This window comes from Haemaphysalis longicornis, unplaced genomic scaffold (assembly GCF_048455015.1).
Source record: "Haemaphysalis longicornis isolate Haplotype H1 unplaced genomic scaffold, Haemaphysalis longicornis Haplotype H1 scaffold_1, whole genome shotgun sequence".
NCBI classification, from domain to species: domain Eukaryota; kingdom Metazoa; phylum Arthropoda; class Arachnida; order Ixodida; family Ixodidae; genus Haemaphysalis; species Haemaphysalis longicornis.
In genome coordinates this window covers 253235810-253254289 of record NW_027526203.1, presented here as the reverse complement: position 1 = coordinate 253254289, position 18480 = coordinate 253235810, and the positions used below count along the sequence as shown (strand labels likewise).

General features: G+C 48.5%; 1 protein-coding gene across 1 annotated transcript in view; it reads right to left on the bottom strand.

The window, feature by feature from the left end:
- Flo1 (flotillin-1) overlaps positions 1–18480 on the bottom strand; it is a 60423-nt gene that overhangs the window by 31116 nt on the left and 10827 nt on the right. The window contains exons 4-7 of the mRNA XM_077675774.1: positions 8319–8462; positions 8032–8151; positions 7462–7557; positions 2194–2313 (exon numbers count right to left, since the gene is read on the bottom strand). Of these exons, the coding sequence (XP_077531900.1) occupies positions 2194–2313; positions 7462–7557; positions 8032–8151; positions 8319–8462 (480 nt within the window). The remainder of the gene's footprint in view (positions 1–2193; positions 2314–7461; positions 7558–8031; positions 8152–8318; positions 8463–18480) is intronic.

Sequence of the window (18480 nt, the reverse complement as noted above, 5' to 3'; positions counted from 1 at the left end):
GAGACATGACCATGCCAGCCAAGGGAGATTGACCTCAGTTTGCTACAAATAATGGCTGGCCGCACCCGGCCTATGGCGGTCGATGGCGATGCGGCTGTGACCTGTACAAAGAGATTTTACAATACGAAGTTTGTTGTTTGTTTCGTTATCCCATGAGGACTGCCATGTTTCTCTGAGTTTACTTCGTATAAATTTCATACAGTCGCTATAAGGAATATGTACCTTGTGTTACTGTTTTGCTACCAGACTGTGCAGCACATGCATCGGCTCTCTCATTACCATTGATCCCAACATGGCTAGGAACCACAGCACAACTTAATCTCCTGTCCCTGTGTTTTTGCTGTCACTAAATTGTGTATTATGTCTACTATTTAGGGTTGAGCTGCATTTTTGTAATGTAGGGCTGTGATCGCGCTGAGTGATTCTGTGTAGATAACACTTTTCGGAATGCATTCCATCCTTATTCTTTCTACAGCCACAGCAATGACACGCAAGACTCAGCTGTGAAAACCAAGGCGCACTGAGGTAGCCTGATCACCTTCTCACATTTACCTTGTAATATTGCACTCCCAACATAGCATGATGTTTTGGAACCATCTGGGTAGAATGAGGTGTAGCCTTTGTATTTTTCGCTTAGTGCCAAAAACTCCTGTAATGTGTTCGCGTGGTTTTTTTTTTTTTTTTTGAAAGTGTGTCAGAGTAAAATCGCACACAGCAGGGAATGTATACCAAGGTGGTAGTTTTGTTCTTTGGGCAGTCCCAGGTAACGTGTCCAGCATACTAAGTTCTTGGCATTTCTCTTCAAACCAAAGGAGCAATGGTCTAATAGCTTGGCGTTTGTTATTAAACAGTATCCTAGATGGGCATTTCGTAACTATGGGATAGCACAGATGCTTCGGTAGTGAACGGATCTTTAGGAAGTTTGAGCATGTCAACATGGTTCTTCTGTATGTAAGTGGTGGCTCATTGGTTTCAACATAAATACTGTCAATGGGTGATGTCCCATATGCACCAGATGAGAGATGTAAACCTAAATTATGTACGGGGTCCAGTCGTTTGAAGTAGGACCGTTTTGCTGAGCCATACACAATGCAACCATAGTCTAAGCAAAAGCGAACAACGAAGCGATAAACTCGTAGAAGGCATGATCTCTCGGAACCCCAGGCATGATCTCTCGGAACCCCAGTGTGAGTGACAGAACCTTAAGTATATTTAGAGCTTGGGATGCTTTCTTTTTCAAGATGCTGATGCGAGGCAGGAAAGTGAGTTTTTTGTCAAATGTTATGCCGAGAAATTTGTGTTCATTTTAAATTTATTTCTCTTAAGTGTAGGGTGGGGTCGGTCTGCAGGCCTCGTTTGAGTGAGAAAAGAATAGCGACTGTTTTGTGTGGTGAAAACTGGAAACCCTTTCTGTCTGCCCATGTCAGTTTATTTATAGTCAACTGTACTTGTCTCTCGCATGTCGCTACATTGGAGGATGTGCAAGCTATTTGAAGGTCACCAACATAGAAAGACAGAATACATAATCGACCTTGGAATTATTTTGGATATGGAGTTCATTTTTACGACAAACAGTGTTGTGCTAAGAATACAGCCCTGAGGGACCCCGTTCTCCTGTACAAATTTCCTTGACAGGGTTGAACCGAGGCGCACTTGAAATGAACGATTTGTCATGAAGTAATTCAGGCAATTCAGCATTCTTCCACGGATGCCCAATTCTACTAAATCCCGCATTATTCCAAACCTCCATGTAGTGTCATAAGCCTTTTCAAGGTAAAAGAAGACAGAAAGACAGAAGAAAGCAAGCCATAGCCGGTGGCCTTTTTTCTTTTTGTGCGACCAGCGGCAGGGTAGCCGCTTTCACTGTCGGATAAAACTAAGCATGGTTAACCAGCTGAACATGGCGAAAAACAGGCCGACATCGCCAGAAGTACGGGCCTGTCTAAGTAGACAGTCTACTCGACCGTCAAGAACAAGGGCGCTGCCGAAGAACGCGACTCCAGTGAGATTGAACAATGCTTTCAAATACACTAAGTGGCACACCCGAAAGTTGAGTCTGCCCTATTCACAGTTTATGAAATAAAGAACTAAGTTTCAGTGAAATTCAGCATTTATTATTACCATGCATGCATCGTTCCCGTTCTGTTCGATGAAAAAGGTAAGAAATGCCTCAAGCACAAACAAGTCACAAACCTTGGTGTTGACCTCCATGTCGTATGCAGCCTTCTTGAGCTCAAAGTCACGCTGAGCCTTGGCTATCTCGGTGTCATTTAGGTAGCGCGATGCCATGCGCTCTTCCTCAGCCAAGGCCTCCTGCAAAATGAAGCAAGGGAGGGCATCTCTCACACATTGCACAGCTGTGCAAGCTGTTCACGAAAGTAGCTTCCTTACTCTTTGCAGTATCCTGTGGAGGAAGAAAAAAAAATCCGAAAGAAAAATGTTTGCACCGTACACTCCGGCCTCAGCCATTACATTGTAAACACTAAGGTTACCTATGCAGATTAATGTCTGAGGAGTGGGAGGTCCGGGCAGTCATTCAAACCATCAACTTCAAGTCGGCCCCGGGGCCGGACGGGGTGTCGAACAAAGCGCCGCGCAACCTCAGCGACGCGGCCATAACGGCGCTGATGGGTTACTTTAACAAGTGCTGGCGGGCGGGCAAGCTCCCCGCCAGCTGGAAAGAGGCCAGAACAGTACTGATCCCAAAGCCGGGCAAGACGCCGAGTATCGACAACTTGCGGCCCATCTCCCTGACGTCCTGCATCGGGAAGGTGTTGGAGCACGTCCTCCTAAACAGATGGCAAGCGTACCTGGAAGAAGAAGGTCTCTATCCCGACACGATGCTGGGTTTCCGAACCAAGCTCAGCACGCAGGACGCGATGCTGCTCATCAAACACAAAGTCCTAGACCGACCGGCCGGCTCCATGGACAACAGAGCGGTACTCGGCCTAGATTTGAAGAGCGCGTTTGACAATGTTCGCCATTCAGCCATACTTCAACAGGTCTCGCGCCTCAACATGGGGGAGCGCTCCTTCGCCTACATCCGCGATTTCCTCACGGGCCGCACCGCAACGATAGTGGCGGGAGATATGGAACTACCCAAGAAGAGCCTGGGGAGCACGGGAACGCCGCAGGGCGCCGTGATCTCACCAACGCTGTTCAACATGGTCATGGTCGGGGTTGCCCAACGACTACAGGGCATCCCGAACGTTGGGCCCACCATTTACGCAGATGACATCACGCTGTGGATGTCCGGCGGCAGTGACGGCGAGATCGAGGCGTCCCTGCAGAGCGCCATCGACGAAGTCGAAGACCACCTGCAGGACACGGGCCTCACGTGCTCCCCGAACAAGTCGGAGCTGCTGATTATTCCACCGAAACGAAGAGGTCAGGGAAGCAAAACAGAACCCGACATCAACCGCCGAACTCGAGACGGGACGACCATACCGTGGGTGAAGACGCTGCGCGTCCTCGGACTGCACGTCGACGCCCTCGGGCACAACGGCCTTACCGTCACCAAGCTCGAGACGAAGATCATGACGGCAGTACAGCTAATCAAGAAGGTGGCAACACGGCACGGAGAGATGCGAGAGAACAACCTCCTGAAGCTGGTTCAATCATTTGCAATCAGCCATGTGGCATATGTGGCGGCCTTCCACGACTGGTCGGCGGCCGAGAGCGGCAAGGTTGACGCTCTGATACGCAAAGCATACAAGATGGCACTAGGCCTCTATACACACACCAACACGACGCGACTCTTAGAACTAGGAGTCCATAACCCCTTAAGGGGGCAGACTGGTCTTAGAGCTATTTTTTTTTATTTACCAACCAATTTTAATGAAACTGCACTGTGTTATAGAGTGTTTTGTGCTGATTTCAAATCTGCCATTAGATTTTTTGTAAGTTGATTATATTTTGAGTTAATAATTGATTAATTGCCATTATTCTGGGTCACAGTTACAAAATAACCACTCCATACAGAATGGCAATTACCACGTGGCTAGGCAGACAAATGACTAAAGAATACAACATAGGAAGAACTTTTTTGATTCAGCTATTTTTGGTCGTTTTACAACCCAGGGAACTTCGCTTCTCCCACGCTCTGCCAGAAATGGCTCGCGGGTGGTGCCAATTGAACACAATAATAACTTTCCAAAGCCTCCATTTAAAAAATCTGTTTCCAACATTGTATTCTCCACACATTTCAGTATCAGAAGCAAAAAGAATTAAAGTTGTACCTGTTCTGGGTGCCAAGATATCTGAGGATGAAATGCTAGCTTTGCATTGCAAGAAAAGTGCCATTTGACCATCGAATTCTGCGCTTACTGAGCTGTAGGGTGCACTTTAAAATGCTATTATAATATAATAACAAAATATGATGCCTTTTGATGAGGAAATTTACAGACTGATAGAAAAATGGCCGTAGAGGCCAAAAATGCCATTTTTGAGAAAACGCTTTTTTTGGCCGTTTTTCGGCCCCAAAGACCCAACTGCCCCCCTAAGCGAGATAGCAGAAGCACAGCGCACAGCACAGCTTACTAGACTAACGCTAACCAGAACCGGCAGGTCGATCTTGCACAGAGTAGGTTGCCAGACGAGGCTGCAGGGGGAGGGAGACAGGGGACCGGTGCCGCCGCCGCCTCCGCGGTCGTTGCCGCGCGGGCTGCTCGGCCTCATGCAGGTCCCGCCGGTCCCCAAGCACATGGATCCGGAAACGAACCAGGAACGCCGCCTGGCCAGGGCAAAGGCCCTCACGGTCGCGCACGCGACGGACACTAACGCCTACTACGTCGATGCGGCGGCATACCCGAACCGCCAAGGCACGTACGCTGTGGCCGTGATAGCGGCGACCTCAGGGGAGCTGTACACGGCGGGCAGCGTGCGGGCCCAGGATCCGAGGCAAGCGGAGGAGCTGGCCATAGCGCTGGCCCTAACCAACCCCAAGTGTGTGACGGTGTTGTGTGATTCACGCAGTGCTGTCATGAACTACGCCACAGAGTGTCCTCGTGCGCGTCTAGGGTGTGCGGGGCCCTACCACAACGAACAATGCCGGTGACCATCAAGTGGTTCCCGGCGCACATGGGCCCGGTGGGAACGGGTGCCAACCGCAACGAGGGGGCAGACCGAGCGGCGCGCGTGCTTACCAGACACAGCGCTGCCCCGAGCTCCCCCCCTCGTCCTGCGGAAGGCGAGGAAGAAGATGAAGAAGACCACATCGAGGCAACTCCAATCGACACACACAAGGAGGTGCTGGCCTGGTATCGGGAGGGCAGAAGAGCCTACCCGCCGCCGCACCGGAATCTTACCCGAAGAGAGGCGGTGCTAGTGCGCCAACTACAGGTGCGCGCGATATGGACGCCTGTGTTCGCCAAACACGTGTGACCCGAATTATTCCAGACAGATAAGTGTGTGATGTGTGGTGACGGTCGCGTTACCATGCAGCACATGCTCTGGGACTGCCAGCAAACGGACTCAACCACTGCGGATCCGCTGCCGCCGCACTTGGAGAGTGCGGTGACCAGTGTGGACTATGAACTACAGAAGATGGCTGCACAGCTCGCGCTAGCGGCCATCGATCGCCAGCGGCCGAACTTGTCACCTCCCCCCCAGGGAGGCCGGCGATAGTAGGTACCCCCCCCGAGGTTTCCGCAGGCCAAATAAAGACGTTGTTTCTCTCTCTCTGAATTCCCTAAGCCATGTTTCGACCACTTTCAGTGCGTTCACGTGAATTTAGTAGAAAAATTAATTTGCAAGTGCTGTTTCTCTTTTCTCATCCTCCTTGCCAATTTGGCAACATTTCCTGCGACACTCAGTGTTTTTTCATATTGGTTTGACAGTGCCAACTGCACAGCTCACGAACTGCCTACAAAAATCTGTCAATTGGCCAGGCTGCCAATGGGCCATCAACTTGATCGCGAAGTGAGAATGGAGCCCCAATAAGATTAACGCCCGGAAGACTAGCTTTATTTGGTTAGCTTGTAGACTGTATTAAGCTTAATAAAGTCGAAGTAAAAATAAAACTCCCCGCTCGCACATACGCGATAGCATACTGGCTTATGATGCTCTGCTGAGTTCACTTTGAGTTAGCTACATATGCATGTGACTGGTACGCTAGTAGAAAACCTAGGGTCCATTTAAAGGCAGGAGAAGAGTCAGTGAATATAATCTAGATAATAAGGAATTGAAATCAACCGAAGCTTTAATGGTGAAGTGTAAAACCAGGGTACAAGCAGCATGTGTGCACGGTAAGCTAGCAGCCTGCAAAATGACCAGACATTTCAGATCCTCTGCCTGGCTTAGTAAACGCAATTGCTGGTGGTCAACTATTTGCGAGGGCTAAGGAGAAGCTTACTGTGCAAGAAACACTCAATCAAGCAGCTCAGAATGCTGCAAGCAAAAAGCGTGCTACTAGCTTGTTCCTGTAGCTTAGAGATCTAACTCAATGGGAATGGTGCATCTCACTCCGCCCGTTCAAATCTCAAGTGGGCTACTTTTTTCTTCATAGTTTATATTTAAAATTTAGGCAATACTCTATACCGCATTCCCAATTTTGCGTCGCAACTTCCACTGCTCTATAAGTGAGCTGGCAGGCTGCGCAGAAGACTGATGATGACACACCGGCGAGTTTTCGATGCATACCACCGCTCACTCCAGCGCGACACGAGCACCAGCAGCTCACAGGCAGTGCCAAATCAGCCGACCGTCAACCTGGTGTGAACGCACCTCTCACAACACAGATGAATCAGGCGAGCTCAGAAGGTGCGGGCGAAACGCCTCACATTTGAGCGGCTCTGATGACGCGGAGGGCATTACCCACTGCGTATGCCTACGCTCGTCATTGGGCAATGAATGGTACGGCATGCGTTTGCCCTAAGCAGTGCTGGCAGGCTTATCCGACCCGTTCTGCAGCCAACAACATGGAAAAAGATAGTATGCCAAGAGGTACTTGATCCACAATTGAAGATAACATTAGCTGCCAAGCATGTTGTTGCAGAAAATTTAAACAGAAATGGATGTGAACTCACTTAAAAAACTGCAATTTGGCCTATATGCCTGTTGCCAACAAGTTCTTTCTGAAAGACAACACTGACAACTGCGTGTGCATATGCATGAACTTTACTGCTTCAGGGCCTGCATGAACAATGAAAAGCATGTTTCTTTGAGTCAATCTACAGAATACAGACACAATTAAAGTTAGACAAATTCCCTTCAGTGTACCTTTCCTGCTTGTTACAATAAACAGTGTAGGCAGGAATTGCCACGCTGCATTACTGAAAGGGCAACTGCACCCCCTATTGTGCTCTGCCATCACAGAAGAACAGCTGAGCATTCTGACAAAATTTCCGTGCTTTGAAAAGAAAGACTGAACATGCAATTGAGCAACCTTTTCGGGTACATAAACACACTATGCCCAAGGCTGTCCCAGAACATGAAGGAAAAAAAAAAAAACAGAGTGCCTGCCTTGATTTGAGAGTCCCTTTGCGCTTCAGCTTCTCCAATGCGGGCGTCTCGCTTGACCTCCGCCGTTCTGGCCATACCCAGCGACCTTAGATAGCCCTGGGAAAAACAAAAACAAAATGATGGCGCACGCACACACACGCACGCACACACACACACACACACCAGTCACTTAAGTACAGCCTCAGCCAAAAGTAAAGGCCTTTTCCCTGTGAATGTGGCATGACTGCGTCATAGTAAATACGAAATAGCACTAGTAGCCTGCGAAATGTCCCAATGAATCAATAATGGCACTGTCTGCTGCTTACTTTTTACGAACTTTAAAATTCACTGCACCACCTAAAAGCCCCACTGCTGGCTTGTCACAGTTAGGTGCAGTAAGCACCCACTTTATATCGTGCTGCCAGCATAACCACTGCTGTTTGCAACATGTCCCCGTACTTGCGCAAGAAACTCCGGTAACCCTAGACATGACTGCAGTTTTAAGACTAGCGACCACCACAACTGCTTTGCATGCAAACAAGGTTAATCAATACAAGCCAACACAAATAGGGCAGCAACAATAATACCCACCTCGTCATCGCTGATGTCCTTGATGGTGTAGGACACCACCGTGATGCCCATGTTGACGAGGTCGGATGAGGCCACCTCAAACACCTGCTTGGAGAACTTCTTGCGGTCCTTGTAGATTTCCTGACAGGAGGAACAAAAAGATGAGAGAGACAGGCATGTTCTCAGGCATGCAACTGCACGGCTTGCACTTAAAGAAAAAGAAAACTGGAGGCAACTCCAGAAGCTGATCGTCCAGCAAGCACTGAAGCTTGAGCGGCGCATATCCACCACAGAAGGACAACACGCACCTCGACGCTCATTGTGCCCATGATGGCACGCTGGTGACCTTCGAGGGTCTCGCGGGCAATGTGCATCACCTCTTCATCCTTCTTCCCCAGGAACTGCTCACATGCTGCTCGCAGCATCTCCACGTTTTGGCCCTGGATCTTCACCTGTCCAAACAGAGCAGTTGCTTATAGCTAGGTGCACTAGACACAAGTTCAAGCGGCTCTTGCACTGGCATGAAGAGACCACTTTTCTGCACGCCTCTGAAGGGCGTGGTGGCTTTGGGATGTAGCTCAGCCGACTGAACAACTGCCCTGATCTGTGGAAAGCTGCATCAAGAAATTTTTCGTACCTAGAAAACGCTTCAGTATAGAACACCAATTATTGCTGAATTGTTTCAGAAAATGTTGTGCAAAAAATGTTTCACACCTATTGCCAAAGTTGGACTAAAAATTTGCAATTCGCTACCCGTAGTGAAATCAGTCACTTCACATAACAAATAGTAAATTTCACCATTTACAAACAGATTTATACAGCATCGCTTCGCTATACCCCATTATATTTTTCAACCCAAAGATTCTCGGCCAAAAAGTATTTTTACTAACCCACAAAAAAACGTAAAGACCGAGTTAAAGCCCAGAATGTGTGGTTTATGTTCAGAGTCGTCCAGCTGATTCGCCCAAATTTTTCTTGCGACATTGAATTCTGAACTGCAGTTACAGTCACGTGCTCTGTGCCTAAATTAGGCAGTGCCAGCTGCGACAACCCTGGCAAGTCTGTAGGGTAGCAGTTAACTCTTTCGTTACCACGCCTATTCAAATTGATCACCAGTGATCGATGCTTTATATTGCAAATTTTGACTGTTGTCGTCATTTCTCGTAGACCTAATGTGCCCGAGTACTTAGTCTAGGCACTGCACTTTTAGAAGCAGTTATAAATTTTCTCACTCCGGTGACATCGAGATTTTTGGCGGCGTTTTTTGCCAGCATAGGTGCGTGTGTTTTCGCAAAAAGGGCATGGCTGCTGCACTTGACAAAACAGCATGCCACTCGTGGTTATACTACATATTACCATCAATATTTTTTATCAAAAGGTTTCTAGCAAGTCAAATACCAAATTATGTTGTCAGCTTTGGAATCTGACAGCATTGAGAGGTGATAGTTACCTGAAAATGACACCAGCTATTCACTAGTGATTTTTGGTTCGGAAAAAGGGTAGCTTTATTCTGCCAAAGTTTATTTCTGAAGGTCCCTCACATGTCTAACAAGTGGACCTAGACTCTCAGTCAGTTTCCAGCAGCTTCAGTTTCATTCGGTTTCATATTTGGCACTACTACACAGTTACCCAACTTCAAGCCGATTTGCCATGGCCCCTCCGTCGCCCGCCACTGTTCCTCGAAACAAGCCTGCTGCTTGCAATTCCACTTCACCAACGCCTTACTTCTGCGATAACAACTTCAGATGAAAGTCAAAAGATAATACCAAGTCGTCAGACATCAGTTCAGACGAGGAGATTGCTTTCAATCGGCCTTGAACACCCCCAGCTGTTCACTCGCCAGTTTTGTTGCCGTACGAGGGTCATTCCGGAGGTCCAGTCAGAGTTTCTCAACATTACGTCTAGTGTCGCTTCTTGGTAGATCTGTCTATTCTGACAAAGTCTCCAACAGGCTTGATATTGTTTCTTTTCGAAAATGTTAGGAGGTGCCGCAATTAGGAGGCTCATAGTGCTGAACTCTCTTCATAGCATGACAGCTGCTTGGTGAAAGCTTGCTGGGCATGATTCTAGAGCATTGCACCGTATTCCTGCAAGCACGGCTACTATAGTGAGTCATAAGATGATAAACTGCACATGAAAGTTCTGACAGGTAAGTGACGATCAGAACATCAACAAGGATTCACCACCGAAATTGGTTTTCAACTCGAAGTGGATTTCTTCACATTGCTTGCTTGCCTTTAATCTTGTGCGGGCCGTAATAATTGACAAGGTGTTTTTACATCCTGTGGGGACTAACTGGTGTCTTTAAGAATGTAAAACCACCAGATTTCTCACAGAGAACAGTCGAAAATTGCGAAATTTCAAATAGAGGTTGGGCTCCACCACACGGCGCGGGCGCCGCACAGGCTAGCAATTTTTTTTATATATCTGACAAATTGTTCCGAGCAAATCAAATTTTTTCAGAATGCGTTTTTGAAATGTTTACCTACAAAATTTTTTCTACTACTGGTGGTTTGTTATACACAACTTTTTTTTTTATTCGACGCCTGGACAAGAATTTTTAATTTGATAATTTTTTTCGCAATCGATATTTTTGAAAAAAAAAATTAAAACTGGTGTCGTTGGAAAGGGCGTTGAATCGTCTGCATTTTATGTCACTGCAATATGTGCCTAACTACCGTATAAACCGGTATATAGGTCGAGTTTTTTTCCAAAAAAATCCGCACAAAAGTCACCCCTCGTCTTATAGAGCGGTCATTGGCAGAATGTAAATTGTTGTCTGGCAACAATATGCAAGCGAAGTCCGTCGCCATCATGGAGGAAAAAAAAGTTAGGAGACGGCATGACGTCACGCAGCTAGCCTTCGCAAGCCCCGTTGAAGCCGCTCCCTCCGCCGTTTCCCTTTCTCAAGCCGCCGCAGTCGGCCCTCCAAGGTCGGGTGGGCCGGCGGCAGCGGCGGTCTCCGACTCCGGGGCATCTCTCGTGTTTCGTTGGCGGTAGCTGTTCCCCGTCCTTCCTGCATTTGTCTGCTCGGCGATCTCATGCCCGTGTGCGGGCAGGAGTGCCACGTACGTGCGGAAGACAAAAGCCGTGGGGAAAAAAAACCAACATATAGCAGGCTTCGCGACAACGGGCCGCAGAGCAGTTTCGAGCAGACGAAATTGAAGAGCGCGGCGGCCCATACAGAGGCGGTGCGGTGGGGTCACGTGGTGCAGTGACGCCTGGGCCGACTTCGATTTTACTTTTTATGTATTCGCCGCGAGCTCGACATGTAGGTGGCAACAGCGTCGCGCTGCTAGAGTGGATGCTCCGCTGAGCGGCCCGTAAGAATGCACACTGTGGGCGCGCTTCGTGCCTTTTTCTCGCCGTATGTGCGCACGAAAGGTGCAAACAAGAGTGGTATGCTGTAGTTCGGTTCCTCAACGTTCAATGTATAGCATGGAAACGGCAGTCAGTTTTCATTACTACGCAAAAAAAAAAGCGACGACTCATCGGGAATCTCAGAATGGCCGTAATTGTGACAATGAACTTGTTCGCTGTGGCTCGTAGCAAGCTCGATCTTTCCAGACTATGGCTTTGAGCCTTCAATAAAAGCATAAATAGAAACAAATCAGGAAGCCTCGATCTCTGAAATTTACAACGGCAATCTCAACGCTTTCACTGGTAGCATGACGCATTCTTGCATTTGTGGGATGCCCTGAAATGGAAACACTACTGCACTGCCCCGAAATTCTTTCTAAGAGCTTACGATATTTTTTGTGTTCAAAAGGCAACATAAGATTACTGAATTTTTATCAGTGCAGAGATATAAATGTAACCGCTCTAACGGGTCTTTTAAATGAAACTTTAGCGACTCTGAAGAAAGGTTTGATGAATAACGGTTTCGGATCACTTATTTACGGCTTTCGTCGCAAGTGAACTTGCGAATTGAATTGTCAACGCACGCAGTACAATCAACATCTTATGTTTAGCTAGGTTTTCGCAAAGTGACAAGCAGGTTTACAAACCAAGCTTCTGGGACCTCACAGTGAGCACAAATTTTCTGTTACGGCTGCTCTGTTGACCATTTGCGTTCCTTTTAAAATCTAACAGGTGCCTGCAACAGCGAGATGTGTTTGTTTCATGCGTATAAGGTCGCTTAGGAACCCTAAAGTTGGCAATAAATGAAGTTGCGCTGTTGCAGATGTAGTAAAACATTTACTTTTTATTTCTCGTTGCGAATCAGCGTAACGGGTTCCCGGTAACTACTGTGTTTTGTAAACTGAATATCGCCTTTGTCTTTGCATTTACTTCTTGAGGATTGGTTAAAAAATAAAATTCTGTGCATTTCGTTTTTTTTTCGGGAAAGGGGGGGGTCCTGCCAACGTTGCAAGAGCAGCAAGAAGAGAACGCATGTAACGCGAAAAGCCAAACTATGGTTATCACTATTACTTACAATCGAAACTAGACTAGGCGTCGTGTTCTGTAGCGGTGAAAAAGCAGTACTTTAACACGTATTTTCAAAACTGATTAACCCCCTTTTGGTCCGAAATTGTCCAGGAATTGTGGCTCGCCTTTTTCAAAATTGTATTGAAAGCAAGCATTGTGGGAAAAAATTAAAAAAAAAAAAAAAACAGCGAGTCATGGCACACACCTCTCACACATGTGGGCAACAACGTGCATTATATTACGCGTTTTCTCCTCTTTCTTTAAACTTAGGTCAACCTTGAAAGGTTAAGATGGGACCATATTAGGCATTTGGTCATGCTGAGTGAAACACGTTTCTGGACAAGGTGATTCATGTCGGATTTGAAAATGATATATATGAAAATGGGAATGCCACATGACAGACGCAAACTCACAATTTTTACTGAACAATCCCCCCTAAATACTCTTGCGCATCCACAGAAACGTATTTTAAATAATACGTAAAATTAGCAACTCGGTACACTTGTATAAATGTTTATTTCTTCTCCTTAGTATAAACAACGACTGTCCAAAAATGGTATTTATTTTAGAAAAAATACAAGAAGGACCCGATCACACAGGCGCTTGCGGGTGTAAAATACGTGTCCGGTAATGTATGGGCGATAGCGCACGGGTCGTGTGCAGTGTAAATGTTTTTGCTTGTTTCTTCTTTCTATAAGGACACAGCGCAATTTTACAAGGGTGTGGAATTTTCACGCGTATGCACAGGTCTTGTCGCTTCTTACCCGTTTCGCGTACTAAACTTTTATCCTTTAAATAATCACCACGCCACCTTCAAAAAGCACCCTTCGACGTTCCTGAAACGGCAGACGACTGCACTCAACAATACGAAAAGTGCAATGTGTGGAAGCAATGTTTATAACGCGTATCACACTCAAGCGGTGACCACGGCAAAGATGTTTCGTGGAATTAATCCAGCGCATTAAACCGCAACGGCCGCTGATTATTGCGTTTCTAGAGGAAATGCGCAAGCAGAGGTAACTATGTCATTGCTTACTGCCAAACGAGCACACATATTGGCTGTTTTGTTGTGTGCAGCACGCGTTTTGCGCCGCACGCAACGTGAAAAAGCAGACGACGCGAGAGCGCCATCCACACTAGGAGCGGTTCGTCCCGCCGCCGCCAGGAGCCGACTGTGTTCGCGCTCGGGGCGAATAGGCTTCACGTTTCTCCGGCGGCGCCGTCTCCTAACTTTTTCTTCCTCCATGGTCGCCATCGCCATTCGTGTCGGACGGCTCTCTCGCACTATCAGGCCTTTATTTCTTTCCGCTTTTCTCTAGTTTTTCGTCTTTTACTCGTGTATTGTGTGTGCGTGCGTACATTTCTGTACGTGTCTGTTCTGAGATGAGTTGCGGCAGTCGTCGCCATTTCACCGCGACGTTTAAACTGAAGGCGTTTGAGTCGCCGAGCAGAATGGGAATATGGCGGCGCAACGCCAGTTTGGCATTTCGGAGGGAAGTGTGTGGTACTGGCGGAGCCAGAAAGCTAAGCTGTGCGCGTGCAACCCTCGGAACAGATCGTTCCGTGGACGTCAAGCGGTGCACCCCGAGTTGGAGAACAAAGTGGCGGACTTCGTCCGGGAACTTCGTTCACGATCGCTCCCGGTTACAGCGGAGGCCATCCGTGGACCGGCTCCGCGAACTGTACAATGAGTGGATAGCCGGCGACAAGGAAAAGACCCATACGGGCTGGCTGCAAAGACCACCCCTCGCGACCGTGTCAAGCTGGGTGTCCTTGTCTTGGCAGTCGCTTCCCGATGACATGGTTGCACGAGCGTTTAGGAAGTGCTCCATCAGCAACGCGCCTGACTTCAAGAAAGATTACAGTGAGAAGCAGTCATCCTCGGACGACTCTGAGAGTTTGGACGAGTGACTTCGGCACGCATAGTGAGGGGCAGTGACGGATGGGCGTCGAAAATAAATATAGACATTGTGTGTGCACTTCTGTGCCGAATTATTTTTTTTGTCGTCTTTTCCCACCTCAAGGTAGGGGGTCGACCTATATTCCCACTCGACCTATAATCCGGTTTATACGGTAGTATGTTTAGCAAAGAATAAATGTTTTCTTAAACCCCTAAAAATCTGTGAATTTCTTGCAGCAACGAAAGACTTAACAGGCTGCAAGCAAGTTTAACCTGTGTACCTAACTGCTCAAACAATAAGGCAACATTAGGCAAGAAATGGGTGATAAATTTTGAGGACTACGGTAGCACCAAACTGCATTGCCAATCAGTGAGGTGTCATTGCGATATTTAACAAAAAGGCCTCAAATGACACTTTCCCATTCGAGCTTCAAACATACACCAAGACTCCAAATAACCACTGAATACCAAAGTAGGAGCCATTTAAAGGTATGAGAGTATCAAATTGCAAATAAAAAATTTACTGCAAATAGAATCAAATATTTTCAAATGTGAATATCTTCACTTTTAACCAGGATCATCTAAAAGCACCATGAAATAATAGTAATTTGAGGTCAGGACTTTACAAACCAATGTAATTGATATAGTAATGTTCAAAAGAAAAAAATTTGCCAAAAATTACATTATGGGGCAAAGCACTCTCAGTAAATAAAAGCTTGAAAAAAGCAGAGGCACTTTATTTGCAAGTCTCTTTTTTGAATTTTTAATGGCATAGAAAGCATTTGTGCAGCATAATGAAGCCCCGAGGGCAGGCTGCATATGACCCTTGCACCTGGCTATAGAAAACACACCCGCATTCACCGGAAAGACTGGCAACTACCTCCTGCACGTGGGGTTTTTTTTTTTTCGGTGTTGCCTTCTGTTACAGTGGAGTTAGGGTAATTGTTCTGCACAGAAAGGTGAACCTCATGAGCATTTGTTTTGTGCTTGCGTTGCTGAAAGCTGGGCAATTTGCCGCTGTGCGAGTTTGAAAGGTGCTTGTTTGAATTGAGTAATTACAGCAATTACCTCACATAGGCTGTTCATTTTTTCTTGACAGAAGTGCCGTTTAATTGACACTCACTGATCGGTTGCACGAAATTTCTAAATGACTGGTGGTCCATCTACAGCTGCAAAGCAAGTGTCATCCCTGTGTGCTGTACGGTTCGTTCCCAAAATCATTCAGAAAACTTCACCATTTCACTTGGTAGGGCTGTGCTTACAAGTCAGATTACTATTACAAAAACCCGTGAAAATATTGTGACGAAGCACTAGGGCCCCATGCCAATGGCTGATAATAAGTTTTTCTCTCAATGGCTTGGCTGTTAACTGGATGGCAAGTGAACTTACAAGTTGATCTTAACCAAGTCATCGCAACAAACGATGATGCCTTTAGCGTAGACTGGCTCAAATGAACACACTTTTCATTGTTTATCCGGGCAATAGGGTGGTATTTATTTTATAAACCCTGAAGGAAGAAAAACTACCATGCGCGGTTTCCAACGGCTGCACCAACTAACCGCAGTGACATCAGGTAAAGGTGCACCGTGATTGGACGATGTCCAGGATTAGCATTCAAACAAGTTTCGGTTTTGGTTCTGTAAAACAACATGCTTGACATCCGACGTTATCGTTGGAAGGGCATTCTCGATATCTCAATAATCGCCATACCACGCTTCTGTCATGTTGTCAGCTGTAAAATGCCTAAGATAAGCCTCCCAAGACAGCTTAGAATCATAGAAATCACTAGCCGAGGCCTACGTAGTGGATGAACGCCCTCCGCGTCACCGCAGATGCTCGAATGCCATGCGCGTTTACCCCATATTTGGAGCTTGCCTCACTCATGCCTGTATCGTAAAAAGCGTGATCGCGCCAGGCCAAGGGTCTGCTGATTCTGGCCTGTGCCCACTGCCCGCAAGCAGTCGGTGCTTGTGGCAACAGCACGCCAACGAGAACTCGCTAGCGCGTCAGTCAGTCTGCGTGCGTTCTGCGAACTCGCTCGTGGAGCAGTGAACTTGCGGGCCCAAAAATGGTGAACTCAGTTTTGAAAACATCGGCCGAAGACGAAGAAATCAACTTGCAAAAAACAAAAGGAATGTACCCTCGGGGATTTGAACTTGCGACTTGCAAAATAACATCTATTATAGCGGTCCAGACCACTCGGCCACGAGCCAGCACTGGCAGTGATGGAAATACAAGATATCTAATGTATAACCAGTTCGCACTTTTATTTATTTTTAGCACTTCAAGCAGCTTAGGTGACTATTCGTTGTATAGCGCTCATGCAGTAAGCATCCCCCAAATTTCCACAATATGTCACGTCTAGCAATTGCATTTCTTAGACTGAAAAGCGTTTACAGCTGTGTGGTCGTGCTGCTGACCGATGTGCTTGTTCACCCAGCGCAAAAAAGTGCTTCCTGCTCCCTAGTTTTACACTAGGGAGCAGTGGAAGCAGTGGAAGACGGCGACACTACCGAAGCAGTGGAAGACGGCGAAGACGGTACTCATTCCGAAGCCGGGCAAACCGCCGAGCATAGAAAACCTGCGCCCAATCTCCCTAACGTCATGCGTGGGGAAGATCCTAGAACACATACTGAACGACAGGTGGCAACGATACCTAGAATCGGAGAGACTCTACCCGGACACCATGCTCAGCTTCCGGGAGAGACTGAGCACACAAGACGCAATGATTCAGTTACAACACGACATTCTGGACGCGTCCGTACGCACCCACGACAACAGGGCCGTGCTGGGGCTGGACCTCCAGAGCGCGTTTGACAAAGTCAAGCACTCCGCCATCCTCGCGCAGGTCAGCAGCCTTGGCATGGGCAGAAGGTCTTATGAATATATTCGGGACTTTCTTTCAGAACGAACCATCACAATGCACGCGGGCGACCTACAGCTGCCGCCCAAGAAGCTAGGGAGCACGGGAACCCCCCAGGGCTCGGTGATATCACCGCTGCTCTTCAACCTAGTCCTGATAGGCGTTGCGCGCAGGCTCTCGGAGATTCCGCAGGTCCGCCACACCATCTACGCGGATGACATCACGCTGTGGGTCCCCGGGGGCAGCAACGGCCACATTGAGGACGCGTTGCAGACAGCGGTGAACGCCATCGAAGACCAGCTCATCGGCACGGGACTGCGGTGCTCGCCGCAGAAGTCGGAGCTGTTGATCATCCCACCGCCGGGCAGGTACCGCAAGAAAGAGGCAGAAGAATCGGCAAACATCCACATACGAACGAGGGACGGCACAGTCATCCCCAGGGTCGCCACTCTCCGGGTCCTCGGCATGCACATCGAGGCCAGCAGAAGCAACAAGACCGCGGTGGACCGCCTCGTCACCAAGATCGGCGCGGCGGCCCGACTCATCCGGAGGGTGTCGACGCGGCACAATGGAATGAAGGAGGCCAGCCTCCTCCGCCTGCTCCAGTCCTTCGCGATGAGCCACGTCGCCTACGTCGGGGTGTTCCACTTCTGGCTGCGCCAGGAGAGGGATCGCATCAACGCGGCCATCCGCAAGGCGTACAGGACGGCCCTGGGCTTGCTAAATAGCACCAGCACGGCCCGGCTGCTCGAGCTCGGGGTGCACAACACCCTCGAGGAGATCAGCGAGGCCCAACGAACGGCGCAACTCGAACGCCTCGCCACCACGAGCTCGGGCAGGCGTATCCTGGAACGCCTCGGGCTGGCGGGCACGTCGTCGCAGCAGAACGAGACAGCGCAGCAACAGCAGCGGCAGCAGCTCCAGCCGGAGGTGATGGGGCGACTCCGGATCCTCCCGCTGCCCCGCAACGTCCACCCCGACCACAACCGTGGTCGCAGAGAGGCGAGGGCCCGCGCTCTCGCCGCAACGCACGCCAACGACACGGGCGCCCTGTACGTGGACGCCGCCCGGTACACCGACCGACCCGACGCCTACGTAGCCGTGGCGGTCCGCGCTACCACGGGAGAAATATACAGCGCCTGCAGCGTCCGCGTGCCATCCGCCAGCCAGGCGGAGGAGACGGTGATCGCGCTGGCGCTGACGGATCCCCAGTGCACCACAGTGCTTAGTGACTCCCGGTCGGCCATCGCGAACTACGCCAAGAACAACGTATGTGAAA